Below are 14,476 nucleotides of genomic sequence, written 5' to 3'. Positions count from 1 at the left end.
AGAGCCAATGATCGTCCCGGAAACGCGTCACGTGACATATCGCGCGACTCATGCGCAGACATTTTTCGCCAGTGAAAATCGTGCATGAGACGCGAAGTGTCCATTTCGATCGTTTGATCTCGTCTTCTACCTTTGTCACTTTATAACTCTTGACGGTGTGAATTTTGGAAGTGAGATCGTGGTGATTTAATTTAAGGAGACACATCAGATCTGTGTAATATATTTGTGTGGAATTTTTGGGCCTTGAGATCCAAACCCAGTTAAATTTGTTTTGGAATATGCGCTGCAGAAACTAACGGAGGCTACGGTGAGTGTTCCATATTTGTTTTTGAAGCATGAAGTGTTCACAACGTTTGGTTCAGTTTGCACACTAGGGTATTGCCCATGCAATCTCTACAGTTTTCATCAACAAGATAATTTGGGCAGGGTTTTCTGAAATCACCTTTACAATCAATCATACATGTATTTACAATGCGTTAATTAAACGTAACATGTTCTAAGAGCATTATTTGAAAGTTGTCAACCTTCTCCTTGATCTTGGTGATCATGACTAAAACACCACACGAGTACATACGGGTAACATACGAGTAACATACGAGTAACATACGGAACATACGGATACATACGAATACATACGACTAACATACGACTAACATACGAGTAACATACGAGTAACATACGGATACATACGACTAACATACGGATACATACGAATACATACGAGTAATACGAATGTGTTTCTCATAAAGGAAGCTCTAATTATAGGCCTTGCAGGCATTTTTCACGTCAGCAAACACGTACCCGGCTCAGTTTGAGGGGGGAGGGAGGGGGTGTTGATCAACCCCCCAAGGCTTTCGTTAAATTTAGTCACAGTAAAATAAATTCACATGGAGTGCAAAACCCTTAGCTTGCGCTACAAGATGAGAATATATTTTGGATGTCGCTTATGTCTTGTGACGTCATCAGATCCGCCATCTTGATTTCACTATTTCAGCTTAAGTTGCCTATGATAAATCAGTGCAAAAAATCAGTGCAAAATCAAGCCAGAAAGCTTAAATGGGGTAAATGATTATGACAGACCTGCTCTGACTTCCTTACGTGCCTTAAATGTAAACTGGCCTGACAGTCAATCATCTACGAGAGCAACATCCAAAATATACGGTCATCTTGTTGCGCAAGCTAAAGGCAGCGAAATACGAGATACAAAAACCCTAAACTTGGCGCGAAACATTATTTCGTTGCAAGTTTGGGTCGATTTCTCCCGTTTTTCACCTTGCATGATCAACTTGTCGCGCAACAAAAACATTTGTTGCGGGTTGAAGAAAGTTATTGCGAAAAGTAGAGCGCAGATCTACTCTGAGCAACAAATTTTGGCTTTGTTGCTCGTTTTTCATCAAGCTCACAACTTGTCGCGCAACACATGTGCTCTTGTACTAGCAAATCAACCACTCAGCGCCCTGCATTTCTTCAACCCGCAACAAATGTTTTTCTTGCGGGTCAAGTTGATCACGCAAAGTGAAAAACGCGAAACATCGACCAGAACTTGCAACGAAACAATGTTGCCCCACAAGTTGAGGGTTTTTGTATCTCGTCTTTCACCGCCTTAAGGGTTTTGCACTCCATGTGAATTTATTTTACTGTGACTAAATTTAATGAAAGCCTTGGAGGGTCTATCAACACCACCCCCCTCCCCCCCCCCTTCCTCAAACTGAGCCGGGTACGTGTTTGCTGACGTGAAAAATGCTTGCAAGGCTTATAATTAGAGCTTCCTTTATGAGAAAAACATTCGTATTACTCGTATGTATTCGTATGTATCCGTATGTTGATCGTATGTATCCGTATGTTACTCGTATGTTACTCGTATGTCAGTCGTATGTCAGTCGTATGTATTCGTATGTATCCGTATGTTCCGTATGTTACTCGTATGTTACTCGTATGTTACTCGTATGTACTCGTGTGGTGTTTTAGTCACGATCTTGAACCAAGGCAGCAGTTCATTTAGAGTGCTGCCACTCTGCAATAGCCACTTAACCTTCTGACTGCCCCCATAAAGGCAGCTGTCTAAAAGAAAACACCTTGCCAACTTGTGAAGTTGGAATGAACACAAGTACTGGCCAGAACTACACAGAAAATATTGAAGTTCTTTGTCCCTGTCTCAGGGCATTTCTTCAATGAAAAGGTAAATTGGTTGCAAGATTGGCCTCTGAGATTACACTCGGAAGAAGTTCTAGTTGCACAGTAGTGTGATCAATAACATTGTTTAATTAATTTATTGCCATAGTGAGGCTTGATTACAGAATTATAAATACTTGCCCACCAAAATACCCTGTGCAATCAACTGATACACCCATGTTCGGGAGACTGTTGGCCTGTTAATTAATGGAACATCGATATATTAGGAAAAGAACAATTTGTTAAATAAAAGTGCAAAGTCCAGGCCCTGCTTCCTGTTAATCCTAGGATTATTGACAGGGAAGTACTGCTTCAAAGTGGCACCCGAGTGACTTAATTGTAGTCTAGCTTCCACAATCGCCAAATAATAATGATCTATCATTATTGTAATAATGCAACACACTTGGTGTCAACATCTATGTCAAAACTTGGAAGATGGTATTTTTCTTTCCCCCTTGACTGGCCATTATTTGGAAATCTATGTTCAACCCAACGTCCAAGGCAAAATTATGGGTAGACTCAAAAAATTTAAGAACATGTGTTAAGGCAAACAGTTAAGGGTCATTGGTTTATGTGTGGTTTATATTATGTTTATATGGTTAGCTCATCATGTTTTCTTTGTCTTGGTTGTGTAATAAGAATGACTTTTTGTACTAATTTTCACAGCCCCCATAAAAACTGATATGTGCAGTTTCCTGTGTCTAGGAAAATAATAATATCATTATGATATTGTAGATTATAGCATTGTAATATGCATCTCATGGACAATAACATTCATTTTCGTTTTTTGTCCTTAGGGAGATGGATCCACCTGGTATTATTTGCGGCAGTTTTGTGAAATATTAGCTCTAAAAGGAGCGAGAAGAAATTCAGCCTTTTTTTCTCAGCAATAAACCACAATAATCTTATTGAGTTCACTTTGTCCATGTTGGTAGTGTGGAACAAAAGACTGGATAAAGTCACTGAGAAATCCAGACAATTCTGTTGAGTTTTAAGCAGTTTCTTTAGTACTCTGAACACATTTTCAAACTTTTCAGTTTCTTCTTAGAACTGAATACCAGTCCTTAACCTTTTTTCAGTTATGAACTTTGTGGACCAGCACAGAGCTTTAAGATGCCACTTTTTTAAATGTTGTACTTATAAAAAAAAATGGGGACAACATATTCAAGCAAAAACATCACAAATGCATGTTGTTTGCACCTGCACGCAAACTTTGCGAATGCTTTTGATCTGATGAGTTGCCAACCCAGTAATGCTTCAGATACATGTAGTGACGCCGAAACCCAGAACACCTTCAAACACATTCAATGACAAGTTGTCAGAGAAAAAATTAAAATTAAAAACAAACATCTTCTTGAGCATTGGGACCCACATGGAATAGCCCTTGCATATGTGTATTATACTGATGACTGGATTCCATCTACTTAATATACAATCATCTTTTTAGGATAATACCACCTACGCCAGTCGGCAGATAATGCTAGAGTGAACTTCTTGCTATACAGCTGAAAATATTAATTTTGTGGAATGCCCCTTTTAGGGATGTTTCCTAGTTGTCTATGCTCTAAAGATTTTGTTCAAACCCATCAAGTACAATGTAGCATGCATGTGTGAAATGTCGCAAGTTTAGATCAGTTTTGCAATATGCACTGTGTTGTCTGAACTGATCCTTGTAAAATTTTTGTAGTTTCTTGTCAATTGTTAAATATGGAAAAAAGGATTTACTTTCTGAAAGAAAAATAACATTAATGACGTCTCTTGATCAGGTTAGGATCTGATGAATTTTTATTTTAAAAGGCAAGCAAATCAAGGGGCAAATTAATTTTCTCTGAGCTGTTTAATGTCAGTAAGTGGGCTTTCCAGGATGAAGCACTTTTTGCCTGCTCTCTGTGTATCATACAGTGTATAATCTTCTCACCGATTTATCTCAGTTTCTGTTGGGGCTGGCTTTCATCGCTCTTCTATAAATTTAACAACAAAATGCTGTGTAAAGAGCGAAAGATGTATTTTGCTTTCATGATAATTATAAATTCGTATTAAAATTTGGAGAAACGTGGAGCTCAATTTGCCTGAGTTCTTGCATCTTTGCATACTCCATTTTAATATCGCTTTCAGCATGCTTGCCAAAATATCTTTTGTAAGCGTGTCACCATTCACCACCCTGTCTATAATTCACCAGTTGTCTTCCTTTATTGTTCAGAGTATTATAGAGAGTATCTGGAATGTCATAAGGTTTTTTAATGTCTCTTTACCGACACAGACAGAGGCATTGTCCTTTATCGCAACCACTCGACGAACTAGTCCGAAGCTCTCACCAATCCCACCGGCCGAACATCGCCAAAACAGGGTTTAAGGGAATTTCTGGTCCTCCCAGAAAACCAACAACTTGCAAAAACCGTTCGAGAAACTTGCGACAAAAGCCAACACTGTCAAAAAAGTAAGCATTGCAGCGCTCGTTAACTCCATTCACCGTATAGTCACACGAAAGGTGCATTTACCGCATTGTACACCCCTTCAATTTTTGAAAAAACATCAAAACTCGTCAAAAATTGTGACAAAATCCTTATCTTTCAAACAGCGACCTTATTTTTTTGATTTAATCAACGGCTGTCATTTTCCGGCGAACAGATAGTCTTTTTGAATGAGCGCGCCCTTGAGCCTCTCTAGAGGCATAACTGTTGAGAATTCTCCCAACTGCGCTTGGCATTTAGATGAGGCTATGTAAACATGGAAAACGTCCTCTATTGCCTAAATAACACAACAAAATATAACTTTTTGATCGGTTGCTTTATCTCAAGAGAAGCACTTCTGGAAGGCAGTTTTCTATTAAGCAATGGTCATTGAAGCAGATTCAACTAAGCCTTTGCCTGTTGGGTGCATCTGGCAAAATAGTCCAAAATGCATGTGGGGCTTCTTTTTTATGGTGCAAACAGAGACAGTCTGAATTATGTTGATCTCTTTTTAGCTGACTAAACATTTGCTCTGACGAAGGGCTAACACTCGAAACGTCAGCTTTCCAAATCATTCATGGTGGTAATTTGACCTTTATCAAAATATTTGATAAAACCAAATTTTCCTGTTAACCGTGACACTGTATGCAATCAATGTAACATGGAAACAATTTAGCATGTAATGGGGTCCCTCATGCGTGAGCCCAAGTGTTGACGCCTGTCGAAGAATAGGTTATTGACCTGCTAATTAGTGAATGTTTTAGTGGAGAGAAACCCCTTCTTCTGAGGAGGATTCGTCTATCAACACCAATTAAGAAAGCCACAAAAGTTGCTAGGTTAACTGCTGCTTCATGTATTACTATTAAATAACCAACATTCACTAATTTAGCAGGTAGTTTGAGGGGAATATTGTGTGTGTGAATGGTGAGTTGAGGAAAAATCATAGACAAAAGTTAGGGTTAGTCTGTAAAATGAGGGGAGAAATTTACAGAGCAAACTCTCAACTCCAAAGTAAGGTTAACAAATGAAACAAACTCTGTATGAAATTAAGAACTTTAATCTCAGAAACAGCCAGATAGTACATGTAGGAAAAACTAACTCAAGTAGGAGGGATTAATAAATATTTGACCATGAAAATTATTCGTTCTTAAAAATGGGAATAATAAAGATGAAAAATCTTTACACTAACATCGTCGTTCTCAAAAAATATACGAAAAAAACTAAAGAAATCCCATGGAATATGAAACACAGGTTCCACGAGGCAAATCCAAAAATCCCGAAGATAAAGACAAGCTCACCACCATTAGGCTTGTAAATGTTGATAAAAACTATGCGATTTTTCATGCAAACTTTCTTTCAGCAAAACAGCTAAGTACAACCAGTTGCAAAAATACTTGAGACAGCCATGTTTACATACTCTCATCTAAACACAGCTCTTGACCAATGAGAGTGCACGTACTATCCTAATTATTTTATAAAAGAATATATTGCACTGCATATGAGCTGCACAAGTTCAAAGGCCATACATCCTTCACCAAACGCTGAATTATTCTGAGGAGAAAAGTAGAAAAAAAAGTAGAAAATATCACAAAAACAGCTGGAGATTATCAGGAAAACATGATGATTAACTCACAATGATTAGGCTATTTGTTCTTTTCAATCAGAGTCTCAATTTCTTTCTTCATGCTATAGTAACTGGTTGCCACCTCAAAGTACTGAAGGAATGTTCAAATAAATGTTGTGTCGAGTCGTTGTGTTCATTCAGTGTACGTCCCAGTGTACATTTTGTGTAGCTTGGCCAGAGAATAAATCACCTTTCCAACATCAATGGAAGAATTTAAAGGACATATTTATATCTGATTACGAGTTAATATTAACAATATACGCCATCACTTCAGAGCACACATGACAGACAAATGAAATTAAAATATGGGGCACAGTACCACGAATGTGGAGGCCTATGTTTGAGGACTCTTTCAGATTGTAATCACACTCAGTGTTAATTCAGGTCATTTGCAGGCATATCCTTACAACAAATGAGCACAACCAAGACACAGTCTGATTGGTCCATGTGCCAAAATGAACATTCCTGACGTGGCTATAACAATTGCGTGACACTTCGATGTGAGCATGACACAAGCTGCTTTGTAATAATGACAATAACAACTTTATTTAAGTGTCAATAGATTTACCACAAGAGCATTAAATGGGACACTAACAACGTTAACTCAATCAAATCAAATATTGGTTTTGTCTAGACTCTTAGCAACAATGGCAAGTTAACCAATCAGACTGCAAGACTAAAAGCAATTGTGGTAAAAAGTAATTTGTTAAATATTATTATTATACCTACCCTCTTTTTGCTTTTTCATGAGAAGCTCCATTTCAAGTTTCACTTTCTCCATCTTTGGTTTGTAACAGCTGGTTGCAACCTCAAAGTACTGGAACAGTTTGAAATAAACAGATTTCACTACTACAAGCATATTCAGAATCATTAGTTTTTTTCTTGTCATGTAAAATCACTACCTCCAGCTGTGCATCTGCAAGGGTCCTCTTTTTGCCTTTTCTGATGGGGTTTATGGAAACCTCCACCGCTTCATCAATATCCTAGGACACATAAAATTAAATCAGACAGCGACATTATTATTATTACGTGGCATCCACGTCTTAAAACCGGGTTGGAACCTTTTTTTTTGTTGGTAGTCACAAATGTGCATACCCCACGGATATTGAATTAATCTCCGATCGGGTGGACTTATTTATATTCCCTATGGCATTTCCAAACTCCCCTACCCCGAGGAGAACTCCAAGACTTCCCAAGCCATCACGATTTATCTCTGCTAGCGCGTTAGACCACTCGGCCATCGTGACACACTTCCGTCCAAGAGGTGAAAGCAAAGATTTATAATAGAATCTTTCCGCCCGCCATGATTGTTTCAGTATTAAACTATTCGATAAAGTGGATAGATGCTTTTTTCTTTGAGAAAGGCAAGCTTTCAAGGTAAGGAGAATTTTCTACGTTATTTCTAGATCTTGCTTCGTACTTGTGTGTTCCACTGTGAACATTATTATTTTGCATACAACGAATACTTCATTAGAAGCATTTTGCATAGAACGAATACGTACTCCAATATTTCTTGGGAACCAGTTTGTTCGCCGTTTTGACGTAGAGAGAAAATAAGAAAATATCTTTGAACAGCCAAACAAGATAAAAAATGAAATCAAGCTTAAAAAAACGAATTAGCTATCTCTGTCACGGGGACTTCGCAGCCGTCTCCCATCCAAGTACTAACCTCATTCGGAGGAGCTTAACTTCAACTGACACTTGGACTAGCATCAACGATTGTGATCTTTATGTTAAATTCGCACATAGATCTTGTCGAACTTTATAACACTTGAAAGAAAAAAAAACGCACCAACAAAAACCAGTTGTTATGCCGTCATTTTGTCACAGATGTATCCTTTGTTTCGTGAGTTGTCAGTAAACACGCAAGGTATAACTTGATCACAGGCGGCCGCTAAAATCGATGTCACTTCCGATTTTGCGATTTTACTTGTATGACCAAAAGTACGATAGAAAAATTGAACTCTGATGGAACGTAACAAAAATCTCCCGAAATGTTTTTCGATAATGGCAAATTGTTTTATTCTCGATCGACACTTCCTAAAAGTTCCTTCTGCTCTCCTTAAAAACTACATATTAATATATATTTACTTTTTCGTCAATATTTGTTTTGCATAAAGCAGGCTAGCAAAATCTGTACCTTGCTTTGTTCACATTTTTGAGCGTTAAAATAGAATTTTTGGGCGTATGTTCCTGACAGCAAAAGTCGCATATTTTAACGTCCCCCATCCAGATACTAACCCCGCTGGAAAGGGGAAAAAAACTTTAGTAACATTGCTCTTGGAAAGGTGTCAGAAGCTCAGAGTACACGCTTAAGCTTGTGGTGAAAAAGAAGTTGTAAATGATCAACATATCGGCTTTGAAGCCAAATGTTTCTCGATTTCCTGTTATTTTCTTCAATCGTTCTGGGCTTAGTATTTTACTGAACCACATGTCTTCTTAGAGGGTATATAGCAAAGATGTCTACCATGGCACCGTAATGATTTACGATACCAAACAATGTCGTGTACTATTAGAGCTACATATTGTGCAAGGACTTGAATCTCCTGGAAAAAACAAAACGCCGCTCAGTTGACAGTTATGGAAAAAAACACTGTCAAGTCAGGGGCGGATCTAGCATTTTTCGAAAGTGGGGGCCAAACAAGAATACTAATCAGCGTGCGTTAGCGCGCCTCGGTAGCGGCTTAGGCGCTACATTCTAGGGGGGTCTGGGGGCATGCCCCCCCAGAAAATTTTGAAAATTTGGGAACTCTTACATGCAATCTGGTGCAATCTGGAAAGTAAAATATCAGGATTCCATATTGAATAAAATTATAAGTTGTGGTTATAATGATGCATGGTTTGTGACTCTTCGCTCCAAAGTCACAACAGCCTTGGAAGAAACGAATGAAGTGTCTGTATACCACAAGTGCGCGGGATGGTGATCTTTACGTATGCTTTCTTAGCCATTTTCTGAATCTTTTCATGCACTGAATGCGCAAACACTGCTTTTGCATCCTTGCGTATATCTGCCAGCTGATCTTTCACCACGTTAATATGCCTGTATGCCTCAATAACATCCAATGTCGAACCCTGGTTTAACGAACGGCTAAGTCCTACCCTGAATCCAAAAAGATGCTTGGCAGTGTAAAAGCCAGCAATGAACACAGGGTTCTTGATTTGATGGAACAGGTCATAAGCACGAACGTGTCACAATGTTATTCTCATTGTACCTAACCAAAATATATAATTATATATATAGACATTACGATTTTACGTTGTTACAGTCTCTGTAAAATAGGTTGACTGTAGACAAGTAATTCTCATCCAGTCTTCTTCGTCATTTCAAAAGGATAACATTAACACCGATAACGTTGAAAGCTTTTTCGCACAACTTTGGTCATACTATTAGCAAAAAATCATGCTTTAGCTAAAAAAATCAAAAGCTCCAACAGACTGCTTACAAAATTATAAAATTATTGTATATTTTGACAAAAGACAAATTTCCGACGAACTGAAAGGGGGGCCGCGGCCCCCTCGGCCCCCCCCTAAATCCGCCCTTGCAAGTTACTGCACTACCACACGCAATGCGTTCTTACTTTAAAAAATATCCCGTATCTCCTCAATTCTACCCCCCCCCCCCCACCTCCATACTAAAAATCCCGTATCCCCACAATTTTTTTACCAAATTATCCCGTATCCTGATCGCTTCTCGAGCTTTTGGCTAAGATTAGTTTCTTGGCCAAGGACTACGGTCAAGTACTATTGTACAACGTACGGTACTTTTTCAGTGCCGTAAGGGGAAGGCACAGAACAGTTTCGGCTGTTTGTCTGTTCTCTCGAAAACGATGACAAGGGTTTTTTGGGTTTTTTGTTCAGCTCGAGTGTAGAATCAGGACGAACTGTTGTAGTTTCTGATAACTATTTACTACTTGTAGCTTTTGTTGAATTTTGAATCGATGATAGAGAGAGTTTTGGCGATCTCAATCCGGACTGGACTACTGGATTTAAGGATTTTTCTTAACGAGATTTCAAGTTATTGTGGAACGTTTGGTACCAAGTTACTGAAATCAAGATTATGGAATTGAAAAATTAGAACTTTGGACTGGACTATACAACACGCAATTACGGAATTTTTGAGCATTGAGAGAAATAGAGCACGGATGTTGTCTTCTTGTCTTCGCCACGGCAAATTTATACAGTTTGCAAGGAACTAAACCAGGATTACAGAACCAGACGTCGATTACAGGGCCCGGTTGTTCGAAAGCCAATTACCTTAATCCAGGATTAGCGTAAACTTTTGTTTCATGTTTTCAACTTTTTGGTCACAGTTTCCTTTGCTTATTTTGTTTTTCAAGATTGACTTCTTCTAATGTAAAGTTTTTCTGAATATCAGCCTTGAACAGCATTTGGGAGTAGAGGATAAAACTCGTTTTAAAACCCAGTTTCTGAACAACTGGCCCAAGATGATAAGTTGTTGAACTGTGATTTGTAATAAGTTTTTCGGATGATTTAAGGCTGATCCTGTAATTTTTGGATGAAAGGAGTTAACGAAGCAAGTAAAACTGTAGGATTTGAATTAAGTCTCCTTCCAAAAAATAAATAAATAAAAGATCCCGTATCCTGATAACCTGCTAATAGGGCTTCGTTGTTTGCATTTGCAAATTTAGTAACATTAGTAATGAGTTTTTACAACAAAAAACTTTAAGTTATATTACAGATGTATCTTTCTAGTAATCTTTCGCCATTTTCCGAAGTCTAGCTGTACGTGAATTGAACTGTACCTGGACAATTTGTGTTAACTGTTTGCGCATTCCACGGATACGCCCTTGTAGGCGTCTTGTTATTATATTATTAAAACTTCTTAGCAGCACGAAGTAAGATATCGCTTTGATGATCCATACGATGTTTTTGAAATTCATATTTAATCAATACATGTTTCGGATGAAACATCATCCATCGTCAGATGACAAATGAGAAATAAACTAAAGTTGAGCAATAAATAGTGTAACAAAGTGAGATATAACATAAATAATTAAGGATGAAGGCGAGAACAGAATAAAACACCCAACCACGAAACAAAACAGAAAAACCAAAGTGTTTAGGCGAAGAAAAGAAACTAATTAGTATGAAAGGGATAAATTAAGATGTTTGACTTGGGAAACGAGTCATTTACAAGTTTTCATGTGCAGGCTGTAATGCCTGTTATATCGGTGAAACCAATCGACATTTCGCCACTCGCATCCGTGAACATCTCGCCTCCAAACATTCCACATATTTAAGCACTTGAGAGGTTCTGAAAATTGTCGCTCCCGGTGTTCAGAAGACTGTTTTAAAATCCTCGACTCTGCTTCCACACGTTTCCAATTGAAAATCAAAGAAGCCATGCATATCCTTTGGGAGCAGCCATCTTTAAATTCCCAAGTCAAACATCTTAATTTATCCCTTTCAAACTAATTAGTTTCTTTTCTTAGCCTAAACACTTTGGTTTTTCTGTTTTGTTTCGTGGTTGGGTGTTTTTATTCTGTTCTCGCCTTCATCCTTAATTATTTATGTTATATCTCACTTTGTTACACTATTTATTGCTCAACTTTAGTTTATTTCTCATTTGTCAACTGACGATGGATGATGTTTCATCCGAAACATGTATTGATTAAATAAGAATTTCAAAAACATCGTATGGATCATCAAAGCGATATTATTATTATTATTATTATTATTATTATTCAATACCCTACATTTCACTAAAAGCAAACCAATAAAGAAAGAAAATGATTTTCATTGCGTTAATAAACTCTCTCATCAACAATTTAATAGCAAGGTAAACATCTTTATTTAAATAAAAAATATAGACAGAGAACTTACTGTAGCCTACTCCGCAGTTAAAACCAATCCATGTTGGGAGACTGCAAAGGCCTCTATTTCATTCACTGTAAGCTTAAGCTTAAGTTAATCCACTTTCATTTTTCTTGATTAGCACTCCATGTTAAAGTCAACAATGACTTTGCAGTAATTTTTTACAAGAAGAAAGAAGAAACATGACCACAAAAGTGACAAAACAAGATCAAACTAGCCTACCTGTCCGCTTCGATACCTTACCTGCCCGCACTCACTGCAACCTTTCGTTGAAAAAAAACTAAACATTTATATATGTTATAAGGTTAAAGAAACCTCATCGCAAACGTACGACTTGGTGCTTTTTGACGTACATTATCAGGTTTGCAAGTGATATAGATAAATTCTCGAAAGACAAGAAGGATGTGCTCAAACCATGTATCAACGGCTGGTCAACGTTGCAAGATACTTCGATTTCAAGATTGCCGTCACACTCAAGACATGCTTGTATTATGGAATTTCCAGTATTGTATAAACGAACCACAAACTAGAGTTATTTAACAGGTGAACAATAAAAAACAATGGAAAGAGGGCATCAATGCCACTGTTCCACTTCTCCCTCCAACGACCACGTGTCCACGCAGACGCAGAAGGTCATTCCCGAAAAAACCTACCCGAAAATATCGGGCTACGTTCGGGTGTTTTGAAAAACACTTTTCGCAACCCGAAAATCACGCCCGAAAAACTCCCCGAAAACTTTACGGGCCCGAAAAGTTTTCGGGTCTTTTGAGAAACGCACGCCAGAGGTCTCTTGAATTATGAGATTCGCTCGGCCTTCAATTTGAGGCCAAAATTTGTCACAAGTGTAGCCACCCTGGCGCGCAGGCGACGCGACAAAATCTGGAAAAAATCGCGTCACCGGCGCGAGACAAAAATCGCTCGTGTAGCCGCGGCTTAAGCAACGTTGTTATACCTCATAACTAAAATACGTTTTCCGATTGGAGGAGAACGTGTCACGTGTCATGGGTCAAGACTCACTCAAAATGTCTAGGGCGAACAAAACTCACTACAACGACTTGAACCTTCGACTCGCACGTGATCAGGTCGTGCACCTTTGACACAGCGGCAAATTCCGTGTAAAAATCCCTGTACTGTTCTATTTTCCGTTGAGAGGTACAACAAAACACTTAATGACTGGCCCCACGGGAAACAGTGAGTTTTGTTGCCCCTCGACCCTCAATGTTCCCCGAGGCGAAGCCGAGTATGTTGTGGGTGAGGCGAAGCGTAGGAGAACATTGAGGGTCTCGGGGAAACAAAACTCACTGTTTCCCTTGTGGCAGTCATTAAGGACGGTGCCTACTAATTCAAAGATATTCTTGCCCCGGTTTATGACTACCGTATCTGCTCGAATAAGCGCCGCGGCGCTTAAATAATTTTTCGCGCATTAAGTGAAGCGCTTATTTGACGGAGGCGCTTATTTGCGGGCGGAGATTAACAGAAGCGTCTTTTGATAGTCATCATTTGACTATTACGGCATTTTACTTAATGGACTAGCAGTGAAATACAATCACTTTGAACTGAAGAACATCGGTTTTGATGCAAAGAAATTCCCCATGCTGTGTTAGAGTTGCAATTTAGTATATATGTTTTTTACTTTGCCGAGATTTCTCGAATAAACGTTTCATTGGGACCGCGGCGCTTCCTCGGGGGCGGCGCTTGTTCCAGAAAATACGGTATGCAAGAATGTAATGTAGATCTTAAGGACGTTCGCGCCCATTACTACTGCGCGTTTTTTCGCGCATGTCACGCACACATCATGCATCGTAGACCACGAAGGTAAACACGATGCTAAAGGTGCAACATTTTCCACAAGAATGGAACGTGAAAGCATTTGGCATTATGGGATAGATGTGGACCCAGGTCTTCTTGGAAATGTCACGCAATGGCGTGACAGTGCAAATAGACAAATTTTTTTTTTTTTTTTTTTTTTTAGAATAATTCCAACTTTATTGAACATACACACGTGCAGTTAACATTCACAAAAGACAATCTGCAACACTAACAAACACAACAACTTAACACTAACAAAAAAGAAACCTCATACAATAAAAACTTTAGAGCGCAATCAGCAATCAACAGAGTTTCATTCCGTATTTAAGGACGTTCGCGCCAATTGTTTGTGCGCAACGTTACTGCGCAGGTAACGCGACTGTAAATGTCACGCATTACTTCGAGCATTAGTGAAGCCTTTGCAAAAACCGTGGACGATAAGTCTTGCACAGCGTTGGATCAGAGAAGATCGTAATCAGTCAAAATTGATTTAAAATATTTATGAAAGTCAAGTAGACTACAGCACGAGGTTTTATCAGTCGCGAGGTTTTATCAGTCGTGCACTAGTCTACTCGACTTTCATACA

At 38.6% G+C, this 14,476-nt stretch overlaps 1 protein-coding gene and 1 long non-coding RNA gene across 8 annotated transcripts in view; one reads left to right on the top strand and one right to left on the bottom strand.

The window, feature by feature from the left end:
- Window positions 1-74: 74 nt before the first annotated feature.
- On the top strand, window positions 75-4,230 carry LOC138039063 (uncharacterized). Its single transcript, XR_011130357.1, has 2 exons — window positions 75-307; window positions 2,970-4,230. It is a non-coding gene; the product is annotated as an uncharacterized lncRNA (long non-coding RNA).
- A 1,427-nt stretch (window positions 4,231-5,657) lies between these two features.
- Window positions 5,658-14,476, bottom strand: part of LOC138039061 (uncharacterized) — a 22,669-nt gene continuing 13,850 nt past the window's right edge. For 2 of the 7 annotated variants that reach the window (XR_011130355.1, XM_068885226.1), the window contains exons 2-4: window positions 7,149-7,229; window positions 6,976-7,063; window positions 5,658-6,173 (exon numbers count right to left, since the gene is read on the bottom strand). Coding sequence is in view for 3 of the 7 variants with exons in the window: in XM_068885226.1 (XP_068741327.1) it covers window positions 6,169-6,173; window positions 6,976-7,063; window positions 7,149-7,229 (174 nt within the window). In the remaining 4 variants the exon portion in view is untranslated. Of the gene's footprint in view, window positions 6,174-6,975; window positions 7,064-7,148; window positions 7,230-7,915; window positions 9,465-12,090; window positions 12,706-14,476 lie in introns of those variants that run through there. The other 5 variants (XR_011130354.1, XM_068885227.1, XR_011130356.1 and 2 more) reach the window with 5 other exon arrangements.

Source organism: Montipora capricornis, chromosome 2 (assembly GCF_036669925.1).
Source record: "Montipora capricornis isolate CH-2021 chromosome 2, ASM3666992v2, whole genome shotgun sequence".
Lineage (NCBI taxonomy): Eukaryota > Metazoa > Cnidaria > Anthozoa > Scleractinia > Acroporidae > Montipora > Montipora capricornis.
Note: the sequence above shows the minus strand (reverse complement) of the source record. Positions and strands in the feature narration are given on the sequence as shown.